General features: G+C 39.1%; 1 protein-coding gene across 19 annotated transcripts in view; it reads left to right on the top strand.

Moving 5' to 3' along the window:
• EML1 (echinoderm microtubule associated protein like 1) overlaps positions 1 to 22,834 on the top strand; it is a 130,714-nt gene that overhangs the window by 45,874 nt on the left and 62,006 nt on the right. The window contains exon 1 of one of the 19 annotated variants that reach the window (XM_026848929.1): positions 20,044 to 20,145. The exons of 16 other annotated variants lie outside the window; for them this stretch is intronic. Coding sequence is in view for 2 of the 3 variants with exons in the window: in XM_026848922.1 (XP_026704723.1) it covers positions 21,865 to 21,919 (55 nt within the window). In the remaining variant the exon portion in view is untranslated. Of the gene's footprint in view, positions 1 to 20,043; positions 20,146 to 21,805; positions 21,920 to 22,096; positions 22,149 to 22,834 lie in introns of those variants that run through there. 2 more of the 19 variants (XM_026848922.1, XM_026848923.1) reach the window with 2 other exon arrangements.

Genomic DNA, 22,834 nt, shown 5'->3' with positions numbered 1-22,834 from the left:
CGCCCCCCGCCCCGCTCCGCTCCCTCCCCGGGAGCCCACCCGGCGGCTCCGCGCCAGCCAGGGATAGCTGCTGGGCGTCAGATGCCTGTGCGGAGTTCGGGGAGTTGGCCTGCAGTTGCTGATTCCGCTTTCTGTTATTTTTTAAGGTAGGGGTTATTGGGGTGGTGGCGTCACCTGGGTGGCAGCGTGACAGGGGAGCTGCTGGGCTGCAGTGATAGGTCGTAAAAAAGGAAAAAGGAGGTGAGGAACTGCCAGTATCCTCAGAGGAGGTGTTTGGAGGTTGGCCTGCATAGTATTTGGGATCATTCAGCTGGCTGGTGTTTACTGTGATTTGGGGGGAAATAAATCGGATATCCTAAATGTTACAAAGAGTACTTCACGGTAAACTTTAAGCTCAAAATACCTTATTTTCATTCTAGTTATTGCTTTCTAGCAGCAAAATTGCAAGAGTTCATAATCTCATATTTCATTGAAAATTGATTTGTGGATCTCTCATTCCTCCAGATTTTAGTAGTCTGGCTTTCTGCTGCTATCTGAGCAGCTGGAGTCAGGTTCATGCTAAATTGCTTCATGACAGCAACTGCATCAAACATAACTGCCTCTTCTCTGGGAAGAAATGAGGATGATAAATTTTACATTATTTTCTTTGTGGTGTGGTTCAAGAAAGGGACGGGTTATCAGAAAACTCTAATACGTGCGGACCTTGAGACTGAGCAGTTTTTCAGGGCACAAGTCGCCGCGCGTGTGGGCTGTGCATTGTGTGGTGATGCTGTGTTCTCAGAGCTCTTCAGGAGAGACAACTATGACTATGTATGGGGGTTGTACGCTAATAACAGATGCCTGTTTTGCCTAAACTTAACAAATATTTTATTGTAAGTATTTTAAAAAAGAAAACATACAGCAGCGTATTTCAAAATTTATACTCTAACCCATTTATAAGCAAGCTGTCTTCCTACCAAAATCCCTGGGCTTTGCTTTTACAGTGTTCATGATACTAGCATGCATGTGGAAGTAGTAGAAGTAGCAGCACTTTCTGAATAGTTTGAATAAGCAGAGTAGCATATTTCTGAGAACTGTCACTCATGCTGATTTAACTCTGAGCACCTATTATATGTGATGGAAATAAGCCGTATGTATTTATGCTGTACATAGGTTTTAAAGTCTTAGTTAATCCTTGAGTATTATGTTCTAGAATGTTACTGACAAGATCGCTCACCTAGCTGTCATCTCATTGTAGCTAGTGAGTGCAATGGCTATTGTAAACTTGTATTATTCTGTGTTTATGAAAGAAAGTGGTTGAATTCAGAAGACTTTTTATGAGTTTGTCTTTAGTGGGACTATATTCAATGAGACAAGGAAGAACAAGAGAATCAGGCCTTTGAGTACTGCCTTTGAGATGATCAGGTATTTCACACAGACACACTAGGAGAAAAAATACAGATGGAGGATGCCACTGAGAGTTTTCAGGTTGAAAGAAGAAAATTGTTTTACAGGCAAGTGGGAAGCTCCTGCAAGTATAATGGGTAGTATGAAAGATGATGTGAAGTTGGGAGTGAGGCAGGCATAAAGAAGAACCAAACAGAGCAAACAAAGTGGTGGAGATGTGAAGGAAAATGCGATTATGGTGTAAGGTAAAGTGAAATACAGAAATGGCTGGTAAGCAGTTGAAGTGATCATTGCTGTATGCAGTGAGGTTTTCTGCTCTGAACGCAGAAGAAAGGATTAATTTTAGTTTTACAAGTAAAGACATGATGGAGTATTTTGATGGTCTCAAACTGCAGAAATGATTAAGAGACTGTAAGTATTATTTTTGGAAAAATCTGAATAGAAAGCCTGCGCTCCTGTAAAAATAACTGCAGATCACCTGTAGGGTAGCGCCAGGGCCCAAGGATGGCTGCAGCTTCTCCCACTTGCCGGTCCCTTCTCCCTGCTCAAGGCAGGTGGCAGCTATGGAAGGGGTGGGGGAGAAAGGGAGCAGTTGTTGGCAAGAGATTGTGATGGGGATGAGGGAGCAGGATCTTGCCTGTTGGAGGATCTGGTTAGAGAAGAAAGGAATACTAAGAGGGCAAACTTAACCCCAAGCCTCCATTTCTCTCTAGGAGGGGTTCTGGATTCAGGAGAAGAATTTGTGTCTTCCCCCACCCCTCCTTTACTCATGCAGATCTAGCCTGCATGGTTGTTTAGTAACGTATTTTGATGGCTTGCAATGCGTAAAAAGTACAGTAAATGGAGAAGGAGGGGAGAGAAGCAAGAGGTGAGGAAAATAAGTTCATTTTGAATTGCATGTCTAAAATCTAGGGCAAATATTTAGCACAGCCAGTTCAAAGACACCTACTTTCTTCAACTCTCTTTTACAGAACAGTAAGGGTAGGGTTGATGTTTGAGAAACGTGTTAATGAACACAAGTGTCAGTCTGAGATAGATAGCATCAAAGCAAGAAATACAAGCTTGCAGTGTGATTTTAGGCAAGTTACTTCATTCTTGTTGCTTTAGTTTCCTTAGTTGTAAATTCAGAGGGAAGTACATACCCATTGTGGGAGTACATTGTGGGAGTTTATCGCATTCATTTGAAATCTTCTTGATTTTTCGGAGGATGGTCTCTTCAGATGCACAGAATGTTTTGCTAGTTGCTGTGGCTATTCTGTTTATTGTTTATTTTTAAGAAAGACACTAAAATAACTCCTCTTAATGCCTGTCCAAGCACAGTTCTCAACTTACATCTTACTTTCTAGGTAACAATTAGTTAATTTTGAATGTTGAAAATAAAGCTTGGATAATATTAACTGTGCCTGTTTGTAGATACCTTCCTTGGTATTGATGTAACTTTTATGTAGTTTTTAGGTAGAAAGCTATTATGTTTATTTACAGTCAGTCAGGGTGTTAGTAATATGTTATTTAAGCTGAAGGTAAAAGTGGTAGGATACTGATAAGGCAAAATAGTGTTGAGGTTTTTAGCATCTGCTTAAAAGTGTTGGAGAGAACTGCAGTGGACATGAAACTACAGAACAAAGCATGTACTGGAATTATAGACAGTGCTCATTTTACCTCCAGCTGATTTAGTGAGCTGCAAGAGTGATCAGCAGTGATTGTAGGCAGGTTGGGGAGGCACGCAGCATGTGGGCAGAGGTCTGTGGGTCCTCTGACCACAGTTCTCTTATCCATTTAGAGCCGTAACGATGACCTAATGAACATGGCCTTCACCATCCTAAGGGCTGTGGGCAGGATTATTAGTCACGTAGAATGTAAAGGGTGAAATCTGTGATTGTCTGTGCTCTGCAAAATTCCACTGTGGACTTAGAGACGGAAGAGAATTTGATTCATTTACAACTTCTAGCAACTCTTTAATGTCCTTCACTTGGATAGTGGGAAAATTGGAGCTGACAAAGAGCGGTTTCTGCAACAGACAGAAACTTCAAATGTAGAGTATCTGGGTAAAGCAGTAAAAAGTGTAAAACAAATTCTCTTAATGAAATTGATTTCTTTGGGAAGGGATTCCATAATATTAATTACAGTTCTGTTTAACTGATTAGCTGAAGTGTAAATGCTAGTACAAAAATTCAGAGTTCGAGAAAATTTTGAAGTGATAACCAACTATGTTAACATTTATTAAAAAAAAAAAAAAAGAATAAAAAGAACCATCTTAAAAAGTAACATTTCCTTTTTGATCCCCAAATCACTAAATCATATAAAATTTTTGACAAGTAATTGGTAATTGATAGTCGGTAATAGGTAATTGATAACTGTCAGTCCCTATTTCAAGTCATGAAAGGTAAGTTGTGTGAATCAGTTCATATACTAGTTTTGGTCAGTTTATTTCCAGTGTGAATCTTCTGCTTCTGTAATTATCCACCATTCCTGAAAATAAATCAAGTATATGTACATTTTCTCTCCAACTCGCGTATCTACAAGTGAAGCAATACCCTGTTGGTGAGGAAGTGAACATCACAAACAGGAAACCTTTATGGACAGTATTATTCTGGCAGTCGGCTCTTCTTTCCCTTTTGACTCTCACACTTCCTCTCCCTTACCTTCCAAAATACAACCAGTTGCTTCCTTCCTACAGCTTCCTACAGCTGGACCAAAATCGCACAATACAGTATGGATTAGGGAAGGAGCAATGGTAAGTTGAGCCTTACAGCTTTCAGGTCACTAGCTCAAATCTGTCAAGGGTTGGAAGAGTCTGGAATTTGTTGTCCCATGATTGTTTCCTAGGACTAATGCAAAGCAAAATTGGATTTAATTTGGTTCTCACAGGGCAGATTCACACACTCTGTGTATGAAAAGGTGTTGCAAATGTGTAAATAGCATTACTCGTGTTTGTTGTTTTCTTCAAAAGCCCGTAACAATAGAGATGGACAGACAAACCAGGCTTTCTCATGTTTCGTTTCTAGACCTGTTCTCTCCAGGACAGCGACGTGTTTTGAACTTGGGAATGGAGGACATACCCTATATGAAACTTCTATCAGTTTTATAGGACAGCAGAAGATTTTATGACCCCAAAATGCTTGGACAGCATTTTCTTATTTTTTTGTTCATTGAGATTTGTTCTGGCTCTTACAATTGAACTCTTAAATGTAATGCTGGATTGGACTCTACATTATGTGTCTGTTTCACACATTTTTGAGCTATAGAGAATATAAGTTAATTTTTTTCATCAACTTGCTTCTAGAACTTATTTTCTTCTATCCCAGAATAAAGGGGACAGGTGGCATACAGAAACACAATTTTTGTATGTGCAGTAATTGAATGCAGAATCAAATAGTACACATGAAATAAAAATAACTTGCTGTAATGGACACTTTCACAATATATATTGTTAGCCTATTAAAGCTCAAACTATTATTTGTAATAAGACACTATATAAGTAAGAAGAATTTGTTGCCCTTTAATTAGCTATGTATTTCCAAATCGTGAATTATTAAACCTCATTTTAGTCATGGATAGCATCAATTGTAGTTACTGGATTTTTTTTTTTTTTTAACTAAGCTTTTAAAAACAAATGAAAATGTTGACCGTTCATGAGAGAATCCTTTGGTGAGACTCAAACCTCGATAGAGAATCTGTGTCAGTGTTACCAGTATGGAGAGAAACTACAAGTATCAAGTATTTTATCATGAATAAAACAACATACAGAATTGCAAATTAAAGCATTGGGCTCTCAGCAGAAAAACATGCTTTATCTGATCTTCAAGGAGTTTTTAAAATTTAATAGTACTTTACAGAGCTGATAAAATATGTGTTTTAAGTTCTAATTAAGAATAGCAAAACTCAGATTTTTTTTTTTATTGAAGTTTAAACCACATGCAAACAATTCAAATAAGGATTAAAATTATGTTAGAAGTACATTATTAAAAAGCGAATACGTGAGGTGGGAGTGAGGGAGTATGCCAGTTCAGTGACATACATTTTAATAGGTTTTATCCTGACTTCCCTCCTGTTTCTCCTTTCCTTAGAAATTTAAGATGAAGATTTTAAAGTTGATGTTGCAGTTCTTTTGTCAAGAGAAATTTTGTGAAGCTGTAATGAAGAACCTGTCTTTTGATCATTAAAATCTTGAGGAAGATGTGAGGGAATAAGTAGGAAGGTTGCATGAAATGGTATAATGACTACTTTTTTTGTTTGTTTGTTTGTTTTTTGTTTTTGAGTTCTTGCTGTTCACAAATGACACTAATTGGGCAGCCATAAGGAAATGTGAAAGCTTAGAGAGAGAGCAAAAGAAACTATGGATGTTGCTCTTTTTCCATGAAATGCAATTTAAAATGTTCGTCCATTACATAATTAAAATGTGGAAGTAGCTCCCTAAGGTTTTTTAGGGAGATGGGGTGGGGATAATGATATGTTAACATGATTTCACTAAATTAATTCCTTGGAAAGTAATTAAGTGAGATTGTCCACACTCCATTACTTCCAAAGAGGAAAATCGGACATGGTCCATCATTTTCTTGTCTTGCTTTGACATGACTGATTATTGAATAAATATAATATACTAATTTGAAAACTAGTATTGAAGGTCTCTAGCAGTGTTTTTAGATACTGCCTTTTTCAATTTAAAATCTGAAGTAAACACCTCATTGTGAAAAAAGCAGTCTGCATTTCTTAACAGCATAGACCCTCTATTTGATTGGGAACTTAGGTAAGAAGAAATATTTTCTGGTTTTAAGTGTAACTTGTATAATCTGTTGCAGATCAATATATGAAACACTGTTACTGGCTTGTAGTCATCTGAGAATTGTGTGTGAATGGGAGCCTAAGCTAAGCTTTAAACTGTGAGGTTCCTAAGATACAGACTAGATAAGCACATTTCAATATGTAAATAGAAAACATGGAGAAACAGTCACTGTTTCAAGCTAGTAAAGGGAAGTATTTTTTAATGAAAACTTTTTAAGGAACCTTGTATTTCATGAAAACCAGCTGTTTCTTACAACTGTGGTGGAAAACACAACAGACAGAAACAGCTTTTGAGATTTCCCGTGGCAGCTCCTGAACACCCAAGTGGGGGATGACTGGGCAGTGGTGTCTAGGATTTCCCTCAGGCTGTGGAAGGTTTTGTACCCTGAAGTCAGCAGCATTAGAAACAGCTTTTAAAATTTTTGTTCCCCCTTGGGGAAAATGAAAAAAATAATCCTGAAACCTGAGATATGCTTACAATCAGTTTCATATTTATGTTTACTAAAACCAGTTACCACTCTGTTACTTCCTTCCCCTTTCCTGTCCAGTACTTCCCAAACTGTTTTACACAGACCTGTTGCTGCCTAGAAAGCATCCTTCCGTCTCCCAAATGGAGATGCTGCTTTAAGCAGTGTGCAGGGTCCGGCAGGTGGGTCCTTCTCCTGACCCTGAAGTAAGCAGGCCAGGCTTAATGTGTTACCTGACGTGGTCCTATGGCTCGGGGTCCGATGAACTGCGTGCTGGCAGGGGATGGCTTCCTGGAGGTGAGCGAGGTCTGCAGCTAGATGGGTGGTCTGGTGAGGCTGGCTGGGCCGCAGGGGGCAATGGGGTCTTTATCTAAACTGATAAAAACCTGACAGGCATTAGCATATCCCCAGACTCAGGCCAGTCTTTATTTGAACCAGTATCTGCTCTTCTGCCTTTTTGCTTTACATCTTCCAAGTATAGGCCAAAATAATAGGGCAGTGACAGCCAGGATTATGCTCTAGTGATCTGAAAAATAAGGCCATCATTTTCAGGTTCCAATTGAATTTTGAATTTAATTTTAAAATTTAATTTAAGGAGTTTGTGTCCATGGTTTATATGAGGCATGGATATAAAGCATTTTTAAAATAGCTCAGTGTAACACAGTAAACAATTACTGATGTGGTCTGGAGTAAGAGACAACATCCTGATGCTGTACAGCTGATAGGAGTTTGGCTGTGGACTTCAGTAGGACTGCAACGTCAAACTCTGAAAATGCTCATGGCAAACTCCAGTTGAGTCTAAGAAAATGAGGATTCTGAGACATTTCCTCGCACAGTAAAAAATACACATCACTGTAATTTAGCTAACTCTATACAATGCCATGCACTGGGGGACTTGCAAGGATAGGTTTTTTCTTTTCCTCCCTTTTATGATAGACTGTGTGTGTGAGGGAGAAATTCCTGTGGTGGCTGTATTTCAGTTTGGAAATAAGTAATTTCCTCTGTGTTCAGATGTTTTCATGAACTAATTAGGGATCCTTTGGGACAAAAAGATTTATACATACAATTTTTAAGTTAAGCATTTATATGTTTTGCAAGGTTCAAGGCCTTTCTCTACTGAGAAGTGATAAAAATCCATTTTTAAAATTTGAGGTTTTGGTCTGTGGTCTGGCAGACATGTAGGCCAGGGTCAGCTACCAGTTGCATACAGATAAACCTTTTCTTGACTGGTATGCTGTAGGATCTGTAACAGAAGGGCAGAATATTTTAAAAGAAGTATCTAAGATGCACTAGCTCTGAGATGCTGTCTCTTGGTGCTCTGTCTACATTAGCAGGAAACGTGGGATAAGAGGAAGAAAAACAAAACAGTTGAATGAATTTAAATACTGAGTAGGACTCGAGTATCTGTACATCTCTGCATTTACCGTGGACTGGCTGTAGTCTGATGTGCACAGACACATGTCACTTATCAGCACCTGAGTGCTCCTGCTGCGCTGCAAGAGTGTACTTTCAAGACTTGGCCACGATATGAACCAAAGAGGGGTGAGTGATGATGATCACTGCATGAGCACCCTCTGGGCCCAAACTAAAATATGTATAGGGAGCTGGAGGTTATCACAGCGGGCAGTGCTGCTGTGGCAGCTAGAGCTGGAGCAGTTGTACTGTCATCTTCTTTGAGAGATGTTGTCTCCCAGTTGTCTCTTACCATCATTCTTTCTAATTTGGGAAGAAATATGGTCAATACACTACTCCTGAAAAGTTGCTTATTTGTTCCACTCTGTTTTTCTTAAGAAGAGATTCTTAATATCACGAACAAGTGATACTGTGTTGTGATATTGTGATAGTACACAATATTGGGCAGTGATATTGCCCAACTTGTGTTGGGCTTGAGCACTTCTGTAGGTCCAAAGATTTATTAATAGTTTGTTTATCAAAAAGCTCATTATGGCTACTGATTATGTTCAGAACTGAACATTAAAAATTCTTGACTTCTTCTGAGCAAAGTTTAATGGATTGGACAAAATCTAAAATCAAGGCTTTATATTTACAACAGTTCTGTTTTATTAAAAGCTCTAAGCACAGTCATTTGAAAGGTGGCAGGGGGCATATGGGTGTGGTAGTTTACCTGGCCTCTCTGTTATTTAATAGCTCAGTGTTTCCACCTCTGTTTTTAAAGCTGGATAAAAAGGATACAAATAGTAAGGTTTTTGGTTACGGATTCCCACTGCCCCAACATGATTGATGGTAGGTTTTGCTTTGATTGGTTTTGCCACATTTCACAGTTTGTTATCTGAAAGACTTAGAATAAACATGTTAACTGCACAAGTCTGGAAAAAAAAAGGTTTCTTACCATCATGCCAGTAGTCTTAAAGAAAAAAATTATAGCTGAATTAAATCATTGGTTATCTGAACTGTATTTCAGCTTTTATGACCTGGATGCTCTGTTTTGGTTTTTGGAAACAGTTAAGAAACTGACTCGTGGGATTAAATGTACAGCTATGAAATTGAAAAATGTTTGCTGTTGTGTTAAGTGAATGCTTTATAACTAAAATTCATGGAAGTTGGAAAATATGTTTTTTGGTATGGTCTCCCAAGAGCAGTATAGCTGTATCTACTCATTTTTTATGGAGTTCATGGTTGTGAGGAATTAAGGTGAAACTTTACAGCAGTGAACAGAGTAGTGTGGTTTATTCCAACATTGTCTCATGTCTAAATTATTTGAGAGATTCCATTCTGTAGCTGTCATCTCTAGGTAGGATACTCTTGCTGGGACCCTAGTCTCTTATGTGAAGACATACCCCTGGGTGATTGATATGCTTATTTCTAAAATCTGTTTAAACAGGGAGTCAATACCAGGGCAACTTACCACTTTTTTTTTTTTTTTTGTTCCTTTTTTTTTCCCAGGCAAAGCTAAATTGAAAGAACCCTTTCTTCTTTTATCTGCTTCTTTTCATAAAATTTACCTTGTTTCTGATGCAGATTGATGTGTAAAATCATTCTAACTCTGACTTTGAAGATGAGTAACACTATGTGGTAATGTTTCAATTTTTTCAATTAAATGAAAGAATACAATGTAACATAGATGGGAGAGACTGAATGAGGGATGTTAAAGATGACAGGCTTGGTCCTTCAGATGTTCTGCGATAAGAGGGTGTATAGGGTTGCTTAGGAGTAAAGGTTAACAAACCAGAGAGCTGTGGGAGCTGGAAGATAGTAGTATAAAGTTCAGGAGACTGAGGTTAAGTAGATGCTGGTCTTGGGGGCAAACTTGATGTCCACCCTCCCCCAGCCATCCATTCCCATTTCAGGCTACAATAGCTCAGGCAGATAAACTAACATACACCGTGTGGCTGCTTGGGAGAAGGTCTCACTTCCCCTTCCCTCTCTTGCTCTCTGTGGTTTTATCCACTCAACACTCGACAGACTAATTTGTCAGAGTTAATTTAACATGCTACACCAACAGAAAAAAAAAAAAAAAAAAAAAAAAAAAAAAAGAATTAAATCAGCTTCCAGAGGCAGAAGATAAATTACAGGAGTAGTGGGTGCTGCAGGCAGACTGGGGTATTCTAGATCAGCCATTGTGTCCTGTGGAACCGGACTCTTGCTTTTGTCATTGCAGCTGCTTGTGGCACCATGTGTTGCACAGCATCAATAAATTAATCCAAGTTAGAAGTGATACCCATCTGTTTTGTATTGTAGCAGGTAGAAGTGATCCTCTTTTTTTCTGTATTGTGCCAGGCATAGTGGTGCTAGGCAAAGTTTTAAAACAATGTGTAATGCAATACAGGGAAGAAACAGGCAGCTGCTAGAAGGTTGTAATAAAGAGGAAAAGTACTTTTTGACTGCTACAAGTATGATTTATAATTGAATTGAAAGTTTGTAGAGGTGAAAAATCACATATGCATCATAAATTTTATTTTCAATCCAGTTACCCATTCAAAGCAGAGTGAGCTAAGATAATTTTTTTTACCATTAAGATTCCTGCGTTTCTTCGGTGAATGTTTAGCTTTCATGGTTGCTTTCATGTGTGTCTGTGTGTGTTTTGTTATTGTTTTTTCTCCCTGGAAGCTATGAATCTCAGTATTTTTTGTAATTCTTCTTATGTTCTTTGCAGAATATGACATCACATTTGATTTTAAAAAAAGATCTTAGCCCCAAGCACACAGGTGTACTCACGATATTTTTATCCACAAAAATTTTAATTCCAAACTGTATATCATCTACTTTTTTTTTCTTGCACTTTAAAACTTTGCAGCTATGTATTTTGTAGAATTTTCTTTCCTACCTCTGAGAGAGAAGTAAAATTTCTATTAAAAGAACAATGATCTCTTCTTTCTTATATTGTCTTTCTCAGGAAGATACTGATTTCAGGGGCACCATTGATCAGATTATTCCACAACTTTTCAGGAAAAGGCATTCCCTAAAACCAGAATTAATCAGTAACAAATGTCACCAGTGTGATGCTGCTGCCCTGTTCTCAGGAATCAAGTCTGGATGACTGCAGCTGAAGCATTTCTTTTGATTAAAGCAGACTCATTGCAAGGGGAGATCCACAAGATCTCTGTGTGTTGAGGAATTTAAGCAAAAATACTCTTGCAGGAGCTAGCAGTTATCTGCAGTGGTCCTGTGTAGGAAGGCCTGGATTAAGAGCCTTGAACTGGAGAGAGCAGTTGTGTGTCCTGTTTGTTTACTCTTCTTCACCTCCAGAAGTTGAAGTAGGCTTAAAGCAGCTCCAGTGATTCCTGCAAGGCTCTGCAGAATATTGCAAAGCCCAGCAACCGTTTGGTTGATGCTGGGTTTATTAACCCTCATAGCTGTGACTCAGAAGGTTATGAGAGATTTGTGTGCATATTGTTCCAGGAGGGTGTAACTTCAGGGTTTTTCCTCCTCTCTAGTTTTTATTTTTGAGTTTTTACTTTTAAAAAATGTTTAGCCTCCGGGAGCCCTCTAATTCTAAGCCTTTTACTGCCTTCTGAATTTGGCAGCTGCTTCTCTTGGTTGAAGTCTTTAGGCATGTGCAGTGTGAAGCTTTGAGGTAGCTGCTGCCTGGCTGAAGCTTCAGTGGGGACGGGGAGAAGAATAATAAAATTTGTGCTTTTGACATTTTCTTTCCAGCATGCAGATAATTGAGCACAAGCGTAAGTGAAATGGCTGATTTTTAATAAAGATCCTAAAATTACAGAATTGAGAAGACTTGGTTTTAATTTGGAACAATTGCTAAAACCAATAGTGGCGAAAGCCACATATATTTTTGTCAGTTTTAGTATCTAGCATTAGGAACTGCTTAATCCATTTAAGTGGAATGTTAGATTCAAGGGAGAGATTATACCTTGTTACAGCCCAGTTGTCTTAGGTGATGTCTCATTGGACCACGGACAAGTACCAGAAAAGGTGAGGAAAGATATTTGGGAAGAGTGCAAGCTTTTGGATCTTTGTAATTCTGGTTCTACCTAGCGTCTGCCAATCCCATACTTAGCTCAGTGAGCAAACATTTGCAAAGTCCACAACAGTGTATATCCCAAACAGCAAGCACGGGAAAGCCCTCCCTGCCTTCACCTGTCTTAGCAAGGCTCTTTGGATGCTATCTCAGCACTGCTCATGTACTTCCCCCAAGAATACAGTACATATAGGCCACCTTCTCCTGTCTACTCCTAACTTGTTCCAGTCTGTCTTCCTTAAAAAGAAGTGTCTCGAGGGAGTGGATTAGAAGTAGGAGAAATACATCAGGGAGAGAGAAAAGCTATTTCAAACATCTTGAGTGTAACGGTATGAGGGTCTTTCTGTTTGGGTGTTCCCAGCTGTGGCATAGAGCTCTTCCTGCACTACACACATTAGTATTAACTAAGATTACTAGATTTAGTAAGTGATATTGCTCAATTTACCAGGCTGTCTGGGTTTGTCTGCTGCAGAGACCAAAGTGGCATGAGTTGCCATTTCAGCTGTAGTCAAGGGCACAAACGCCATGCAACAAGGGGAGTGTGCCCCATGGTGCTCTGCAGAGGCACCAATGTTGTTCAGACCTCAGTTTATTTAACTAACTTGAACTATTTGGTTCTGTGTGCTGTGGAAGCTTTACCATTACTCTAAATGTAGTAGTAAGTTTTTTAGTAGAAACTTCATTTATCTTAATCAGTAGTGTAAATGATCTAGTTTTACTTGCAGTTTATTGTAGCATCTTTTGTTCTACTGCATAGATACTTACTCAGTTTCTCTTTGTACATAACCATTTGTTGTACTAAAATGTGAGACCTGTATAAAAATTTAAAATCATTCTGTGCTGGAAATGGCAATGCTGTGACTCCCTTGACAAGTCAGCAACTTGCACAGTTGTGAAATCTTTCCTTTTTTTCCAGTTATGACTGGGAAGAATTGACATGTTGCTCTTATGAGTCCCTGTTACCTGTCCTTTAACAAGCCATGGTTAAGAGCTGCATACTAAACTTCAGTTATCACGTCTTGCAGTCTGTATGAGCTGAATTCCCACTTCTGCGGCTATGGGAGTGGAAACGTAAGGCAGCGAAATAAGCTCAGTTCTTCAAGGCTCCTCCAGAGGTGGCTGGTGCAGGGTGCAGTGAAGTCCCAGAGGTTCAGTCCACTGAAGTCCAGGGGTTTCTTCTGACCTTTTGTAGGCACAAGCCTTGGGAAACAAATGAGCATAGTTAAAGTAATTACATCTTTCAGAATTTTTCATCCTTTTTTTTTTTTTTTTTTTTAATTCTGATAAAAGTAGTAGCTAAAGAAAAAAAAAAAGCTTTTGACACTTTTGACAGGCTTCCACATGATAATTAGTAAAAAGAAGGTGTGGGTTGGCAAGGCATTAGATATGAATGATATGCAAGTTCGCATGTATTATTATTTAAGCAACATTGCACTGAAGATGAAGCCCTCTGAACAGTTGTGTAAAGCAGATGTTTTAAAGTGAAAATGGGTTGTATCCATTTGAAGTAATTCAAGAGAAACTGGAGAAACCTACTGGCAGTCTTTACTTCTGAATAACTCCTTTGTCTAGGTAAGAAGTCCTTAATACAGCATATTACGTGTATAATCTTAGAACTGTGTACATTAGCTTCCTGTTTCACCCACTGTCTTATTTAATCACTTCAAAATTAACTTTCTGGAAAAATGACTTTTTTTCTTGAACTGTATATTCTGAACATTACCCTTCCTGCCTTTGCATCTTATTGAGGGTGTAGGAAGGAACTGCTGAAGGAGAAGATGGGTTTTGTAGTTTGTATCAAGGAGGAGGAGGAATGGACAGAGGGGAGGAAGAGAGAGTGGGGCCTTGATGCAGCTACTGTGTATGAATTTTATATTTAGTCCACAGGAAAATGGATTATGGGGAGATATGCACAAGACAGAAGAAAATACATGGCATTTAGTATTCCCGTGGGATCTGGGGACATACAACTTAATTTGGCAGGGTATCAGTGGCAGATCAAAGGTAGTGGTGGCAGCAGAATTGGATTCAGGTGGTGGCAACTGCCCCCTGTCCTTCTGGCATGTTCCTGGCTGCATGCTCTGTGTTTTGTGCATATTCTATGTGTTGTGCCTGCTTGGAGCCTTTCCACCTGCACACTGGATCCCGGCTCCTTCCCGTGACAAACAGGGACCCACTCCTATGTGCTGAAGCCCCCTGAGCTCCTGGCCTGGCAGCAGCACCAGCTCTCTGCAGTAACTACTGGTGGGAGGCACTTGCCCCACGCCCTGGGACTGCGACTCCCGAACACAGCTCAAGGAGGTGATTGCAGGCTTGCATGTACTGACTTGAGAGGTGGGGCAAGCTCTCCCATAAAGTTAGTTGCAGGGACTTGTCCGTGGGCAGTTGCAAGGTGGTTGTGAGGGCCAGGTAGCAACTTGCTGCTGGCACAGTGTACGGGCTGTGTGTGGGTGACATCTGGTCCCTCGAGCTTAGTGCATGGGTCCTGCACGCCGAAGTGCTCTTCCGAGTCTGTTTCATAGGCAGTTTCAAACTGCTCAGCCCTTTTTCAAAACAATGTTGAGGGAAAAATGGTCCATGCTGACAGCTTTTAGATGCTATTTTTTCTGCAATATTTATTACCATTTTGGTTTCTTGAGAGAAGGTCAGGCAGAGTTCTGGAGGACTGGGCATGTCAGGGGGACCCTTTTGCCATCACACTGCTGCTCCACCCCATTTGCCAGGCTGCGAGTCTTTCATAAATCATACTTTGCAGCAGAGATGTGAGCTGCCAAAATAACAGATGATAATTCTGTTGTGCATGCTGTAGTGTCTGGTAGCACCAGTGCTCATCAGGCTCCATGTACAGATCGTGGTAGCACAACCAAATGTCCTTCAGCCTGTGTCCCACCTACCCTGCAGAACAGCTGAAGAGACCCTGACTGGAGGCTGCAGGGGTAGGGCTGGTACATTTTACCTATGATGAGTGCAGGGATGTATCTTCTGCTCTGCCCAGGCCCCTCTGCAGCTCCTGGGCTGTGTGGAGGAAGCAGGAGGTGCAGAAGCTGGAGCAGGGAGCTGGAGTAGGCTCAAGCAAGCTGGGATGAGGGAGAGACAGAGCAGGTTGGTGGGGAGGCTGTGTTTGTGGGAAGGAGGTTGGTACGTCTGGTGAGGGATGCTGAGAACTGAGAAAAGAAGAAACAGGGCAAATGGTGGGTAGAGGAGAGGGGAAGAAGGGACTGGATTGTGAACATGTTGAATTGTAGAATGATTTGGGTTGGAAGGGTCCTTTTAAAGATCGTGTAGTCCAAGCCACTGCCGTGGGCAGGAACACCTTCCACTAGCCCAGGTTGTTCAAAGTCCCGTCCAACCTGGCCTGGAACACTGCCAGGGAGGGGGCAGCCACAGCTTCTCTGGGCAACCTGTTCCACTGTCGCACCAGACTCTGCACATAGTCCCTTGCAGAGTTTGTAATGAAATACAGATTTCTTGGGTCTTGTCTTTAGGTCTTGTCTTTACTCTGCTGTAGGTCATCTGTGAAACAAAATACTTTGTTATCTGATATGAATCCAAAGATACTAATACACTCTTCCTTGCTGTTGGTTGTTTCTGTGGATGAAGTAGCAAGCAGATAGAAACATCCAACACCTCTGGAAAAATTAGAAAAATTATTAAGCTTTCCTTTCTAAGCTCTGGGAAGTTAGACAACATTAGCACTAAGGTTGCATAATGGAATTTAAAACACAACTGATTTATTAATGTGTTATTAGATTTTTTAATTACTGCATCACCCCCTATAATTTTTGTTGGAATTCTGCCACGTTAATTTCACAAGATAGACTTTTCCTGAGTCCAGTAAATCCAGTAAACATATTTAATGTAATTTGAAATCCAGTAAATATAAAGCCAGTTCAAAAGCCTCTCATTTTCCAACAAGGAGAGCTAGAAAAGAAAGTGTTGCAATAGTTGCAGTACAGTAAAAATAAATATATAAAAAATAAGGGTATTTTTCTAGGAATTCTTATTTTTGAATGAACAGGAAAGTGGGAACTATCACAATGTGAAGGAAACTTCAAAATGTGTTTTTTTCCAGTAAATTACTGGGGTTTTGGGGTATGTGTGGTGTGTTTGTGTTTTTTTGTTTCATTTTGTTTTCCTTGATAGTCTGCTTATGAGGCTGTCTTTTTCCATTTGAAAAGGTGTGGATAGAATATAGATGCTTGAGCGTGTGACTCCTTTACTTTACTGGCACTCACAGCTACAGCAATTGCTTGTTGGCTTGAGTGTAACAGGGGATGCCTGATCAACCAGATAATTTTTAATTTCTCTTCAACTTTTGACTTTGAAAATATGAAATTCTTGGTTTTGGTGAAGACTCAAAATTTGGAAACTGTTTGTTACAAATAAGAACGCTGAGTGTGAGGAGTTGGGTCACTGGCCCAGGGAAGCTGTAGCTCTGGGGGTGAGACTTCTCTGCCATGGAGGCAGCCTGATGTCTGTGGGTCATGTTAAATATTGGGAATATGACCTTCTTCTAATCTGTGTGTTTTACCATGAAATTGTTTATTACGTTTGTATCTTTAACTAAGTAGTTTCATGCTGAAGCTTTTCTGTACTAGACTTTACTCTTATCTGTCTTCTGCTAAACTGAAGGGTATTTTTGAAAAGGCATCTCCTGCTTGCCTTGTCTGGTTTATGGAATTGGTATGCTGTGAGCAGATACTATTTTCTGGACTCTCTCTTCAGTGCAGTAGGGCGAAATGTTTTCCAATCAGTTTCAGCCTTTTTCCCACCTCTCGTAAATCTAGCGTTTTCCAAGTTCAGCATGTTGTTTGGCTTACTGCCTGTACAAATTTCTACTCTGTGCTGTGTTGGGGAAGTTTACTATACCTCGGTGCCACTTTGGGCAAATCTTATCACTGAAATAGTCTTTACATATTTGGAGACTGCTAATCTGTGTTCAGGACTGCTTTTAAAAATGTACCAGTTTGAATCGTAAAAAAAGATTGCAATGTTAAATGGTGTCCTGGCATGTCTTGAATTTGATTTATGAAGTTGTAGCCTATCAAAACAAAAAAAAAGGATCAAAGAGGGGAAGATAAATAAATTCCAGGTTCACGTGAGACCCCTGAAAATATTAATTGATTTAGTTCAAGTGGCTATACTTGCGCAATCTTGTGTCTATACACTTGGATACAGAGGTCTAACTTCTGTGAGATCCACTGACATCCAGGGCTAAGAAAGCGTAAGAGGACTCTTGCCCTAAAGCTGTATGGCCATGTTAGCCTTAAAGGTTTGTCTTTGCTGGTAGGCTTCATCTTATCACAAAGGCTGAAGCTCAGGTGCTCAGTAGCCGTGTGGCAACAAGAGCTTCACCAGGCAGGCTTTCTGCAGGGTTTGTTCGCACTACTATTTCAGCTCAGTGCCATTAGGAGATGGCTTTTGGGAAAGGATTTGCTCTGTACAACCTTTGCCCATCTAATCTTTCAGGTGAAACTCGTATAGGAGAAGTACTGGCTGCCGCCAGAAGGAAATCAGTCCCAGAAAGTCCTTGAGGGAGAGGAACCGTCATGAGCCAGGCTCTGCTTGGACCTTGGCCTGGAGCTTGTTCCCAGCCAAGGGTGGATCAGGCATCAGCTGGCTCTCTCCCTTTTACTGAGGACTTTGTGTAGCCTTGGGGAGATAAAATACTGCATTAGTTGATCAAAGCATATTTGAAAACTTATTTAGACAAACATTAAAGCTATAAAATACATTATCTCTGTCTCCTGCTTTGTCTCCTCCTCCATGAAAACCTGAATTTCTTTTAAAACTAGGCAACATACATGTTGTAGCATTGCCAAATGCTGCAGAGGATGAGGCAAGCCTTGGAGTACAACATCTTCTCTCTCCCAGGGTGTCAGGACCACACTTGTGTAGTGTGCTGGGAATGGCATCGCAGCAGGGTGGAATTTGTGACAAAGCTATGCACCCCACTGTGGTAAAAATAGGAATATGATCTCATTCTAGGGAATCCATTTAAAAATAAAAATAATGCAAATTGTCTTCAATTAGAGGAGTTGCATTTTAAATCAAATAATATTTCAGATTAGGTATGTTTCTCTGTTTCCTGAAACAAACCTCAAATCGTTTTTTCTTTGTTGAGGATAGGGAATAAAGGGATTTTCTTCCTTCTTTGTATCCTAAAAAACCCTAAAGCAGTTCTCTTCCTGATTATTATCAGGACATCTAACACTATCAAATGCGGTGTCTCTGGCTGTATCTGAATCCTTGGCAACGACAGTTTATTCTTTCTCCATTAATATCAGTAAAGTTTTTTTGCTAAAGAGCGGGAATGTGTGATCTGATTTTAAAATAAAAACTTACATAGCATAAATTATTGGTTTACTGTACATCACATAATTTTAAATGGTAGTTTTGATATCTGTCAGAATTAAATGAAAGGAAAACCTAACCCTAATTGAATAGGAAGATGAACAGTATGGGAAAAATTCCAGTCTGTTGTGGGCTTTCTTCCTCTCACATCCAAGCAAGGCTGTTACTAGTTAGTTCAAGTATGTCTCACAAGCACTAGATTATCTGGCAATAGTGTAGAAAATTGTGCATTACTGTGACAGACAGTACTGAACAAGACAGGTTTTAAAAGAAGACTTAAAATAGTTTTCTAAGTTTGAAATAATTTTTTCCTTTAAAAATTTAGATTGTGATTTGTCTGTGTGACAACCTGTAATGAAATCTAATGTTATACTGCATTAATTTCAGAAACTAAAATATTCACGAGGTACAGAGTACTGAAAAAAAGGTCACACCGCTGATGGAAGTGAAGCCATTAGCTGAGAACAAGTAACCAGAGTGTGCAAAAGTGATAAATCTGTTTTTGACATCAATAATCCCTTCTGCAGGTGCAGGAGGAATGTTTTGTTTTCTTCATGTTATGTCACTTACTTTGAGTCTATGAAAAACAGTTCAAAAAGCTGATAAGCCTTTAAGAAATATAAATACAGAATATTTGGGGGGGTTATATCTTACAAATAAATGCTGTTGATTAGAGGCTGAGATTTTCCAGTTCTTAATTCTCAAAGGATAGGCATATGAAATAAAACAAAACACAAACTGTTTCTAATTGATAACTATGGTTTTCTTGCTATTGATGTAGTCTCAGTTTTAGTAAATCTTTAATTTCTTAAATGGAAAAAGTGTTTTATTTGTTTATGTATTTCTGAAGTTTAATAGTGTTTTCAGTTTTGTTTTTAAAACCTTATGCATATATGATTATAATTCTCATTAAAATGCAGATTACAAGAAATTATAGGTAAAAAATTAATGGTCCAAGTAAATTTTAGTATCAGTTGCTGTTCTAATATCAAATATGAAAGTGATGAATATGAAGAAATACATGCTAATATAAGTAGTTTCTTCAGTGTTTATATGGTGCTATCTCTAAAGGCTGCATTTAACTGCAGATCAACTAGTTGCTGATAGGTTTTAGTGGTTTCTTGCTAGTGTGAAGCAACTTTTCTGTGGGGAAAATAAGAAGTACAAAACAAACAAGATAAAATTGCTTTGTAATGCATTATCACAGTTACTGACATCAGTAACTTTTGAAAGATGTTTTAAACCAGTTTTCATGCCTTTTAAATTTGTCCTAACTGCAAGTAAAAGTAAATCTTTCTGCTTTACTTGCATACAGCACAGTTGAAGAATCCAGTGGAGACACCCAGGTTTTTTTAAAGGCAGTGAAAATATATTGAACTAAGTACTGATAAAGTTTGTAAGCAAACGTTTTGTGTGTACCTGTGTTTGGTTTATTTGTGCATGGTTTAAAATGTGTTTAGAAGAAGCAAATCTTACATCTAAGTTGGTTCTTTTTGTCTAACAGTGCTAAACAAAAGCTGAAGTCTTAGTAGCCTGTATCATGTGACAAATTTGAATTCATCCCTTGGTAGCTTTTGTAGGATGACTTGAACGTTGAACCACAGCTGTGATGAGGAGATGAGACTCATTGTGAATGTTCTCCCATGTCCCACAATCTGCTTTTCTTGTCTTGTTCTTAAGGGTGTGATACAGACACATCCTCAGTGCATCACTGAGAAGGTAACATGGTAAAACAGCCCAGCTCTTCTGCCCTGGGATACCTCGATTGATTACCCTACTGGTTCCTTTCTTTACAAGTTCATGTTAGACTGTATCTTCAGCTTCCTAACTAAGCAGGTTACATGGTGTCACTTCTCTCAAACTGCTATGCTTGTGTAAATATTATGCAGCAGAAGGTTGTCTTTATTCTCCTGGCTTTTGTTCACAAAGTGTGGGCTTTTTTTTTTTTAATGGTACAGACTCATCCCAGCATAATGTGGAGGACTGATAATTTGTTAAAATGTTTTCTATTGATTTCTATGCTCAACAGAACCAGCATGGTAACTCTGAACTGTAAAGCATTTACATTGATAGACGTCTTCTGGGGAAAATTCCTCTAATTTATTGATGTGTCAAAAATTTCTTCCGTCTTCCACTTAGGCATATTGGAGAAGATAATTTTTAACTGATTGATTTCCAAATAGAAGCTCATCTACCATCTGCTGGGGAAAAAAACAGTAAGCTGATGGTTATAGCTTGACAGCTATAGGCAGGTCAAGGGCACATGCTTATAATTTTGCTACAGTGATTGCTGACTAATTAGCCACGAGGAACTTTTTGAGAATTTTCTGTTAAGATCATCTTCTCTCCCATTTTGTTAATGAATACAGTGCACCCAGCTGTGAGGCTCTGAGTGATGATTGCTATTATGGATTTATCCTTTCAAATTCTGCTTCTAATTTTAGGAAGTTATATTCCTCGTCTTTAAGTTTCTAGTGGTAAAACTGTAAAAGGACAAGTTATTCCTCAGCAAATGTTGGGAAATACAGTAATAAGATGTTATAAATACTACACTACAATAGCTAGCTATGTTAGAGGAGTGAAAATATTTTTCACAAAAATAACCATCTGTAGTCCATATATAGTAGATGAATGAATTTATTAGAATGGTTTAGAAGTGGTCTGTTCTTACGAAATGATGCTTTACATTACTGTTATTGTGGTCCCTTTTAGATCACCTATCTCTTGGGTTCCCACTGCAGTCCAGAGCATGGCATTAGGTGGATGTGTGGGATAGAGTTGTGTTCATCCTACACATACATACCTTGTGAGGACATGGAAAAACTAATCTGGTCTGTTGAGATTACTTACTGTGAGATGTACTTGTTAGTACCAAACTAGGGCATCTCCTTGCAATGCTAATCACTCTTATCTTAAGTACATGCATTAGAATAGGGATTGAACTGAAAAGTTGTCCTACCTGTTCAGAGACTGTATGCATATATACACGTATATAAGTTTATAGATATGCATGGTATTGTTCCTATAGCTATTGGTTTAAAGATTAGATGTGATTTCTTGTTCCTCACAATCAGAGCTTTCCACCTGTGGTGCTTGCACTTTTATCCTGTGATTATATACTTTTAGAACAAAATGCAGTGAGAGGATTTGACATAATAAAGGCCATTCATTCCTTTAGTGTTCAGCTGTTAACCAGTTTTGCTTTCCAAAACTTCAGGTAAAGCAACATGCATTTACAGTTTTAACTGTTTTAACTGTAGTTAAAATTTTCTGTCTGTTTTTTCTCTAACCACACTAAATAACAAGATTAAATAGGATAACATTATTTTGGGCTTTAAATCCACTTGCTTCTCACAGTGGAAAGCTCTAATCTGGTCAAATCAGGGTCTAGCAGACCAGTCCGGTATGTACCAGACTTTACGATAAGCTGTTGCCCATATGTGTTGTCATTGTCCCCAGGAGACAAGCCTGGAAAGCTGCTGCTGTGTTTCAGGTACTGTACGATGTTTTGCATTAGAAAAGTGGATGGAGGAAAGTTATTTAGTCTGTATAATACTGTCGACACTAATCTTCTAAACAAAGGAGCTTGGCGTGGCCTTGTCAAAGGAAACTAAATCTGCTGTTTTATTTTCCCATTGTTTTCTTGCACAGAGAGTCTTTTGGTCTGCAAACGACCGCTGACATTATGCCACAGAAATTTCTACAAGGAGGATGGATACTTGGTACTTTCCAGATCTTCCATCTAAGCTTGGTGACAGTGTAGTGGCTGCGTTCCCCTATTTATGTACCACAACAAATTGCTTGTGTTCGTTTTGCAAGATGTTTTCATTTTAAACCTTGGATGGTTGTCTCTTCCTAATTCTCCTTTTTCTCTCTGTTGGTATCAATTCAGACAGACTGTATCAGATAGGTTGTATGGCTGACTTCTGTGCCCCAGACTCAAAGATGCATGAAATTAACCAAAAAAGGGAGGACAGGATTTTGAAGATGTAGGAGATGCCTGCCACTGAGGGATGTTTTTCTGCACTGTTAGAGTTTCAAGCTAAACAGATGGCATTGAGAGAGGTGAAGCGGAGAGGTCATTTGAAAGTTAGTGGTAGTGTGACTCCCAGGGAGCTTGGAGAAAATAGTTTAAGTAACTCAATTACTTGCATGAGATCTCAGTGATTATGTGGGCAGGAGAAGAGGTTCCAAATGTGTACCAAGTGACATGTGCCACATCTGACAGTTCTGCAGAGTTAGTGGAGTCTGAAAAAATGTGGGCCTTTATGGGTGGTAAAATGTTTCTGGAAGTGTAGCATCTTCAGTATTCTTACCTGCTTGCTAGTATGCTGTGTCAGATCCAGTCTATAGTTCTCCCTATCTAAATTCAGCTGTGGGATTGTGCTTTTTTGTTTGCTTATTTTTT

Source organism: Athene cunicularia, assembly GCF_003259725.1.
Source record: "Athene cunicularia isolate RWA chromosome 5 unlocalized genomic scaffold, athCun1 chr5_part1, whole genome shotgun sequence".
NCBI classification, from domain to species: Eukaryota; Metazoa; Chordata; class Aves; order Strigiformes; family Strigidae; genus Athene; species Athene cunicularia.
This window is presented reverse-complemented; position numbering and strand designations above follow the sequence as displayed.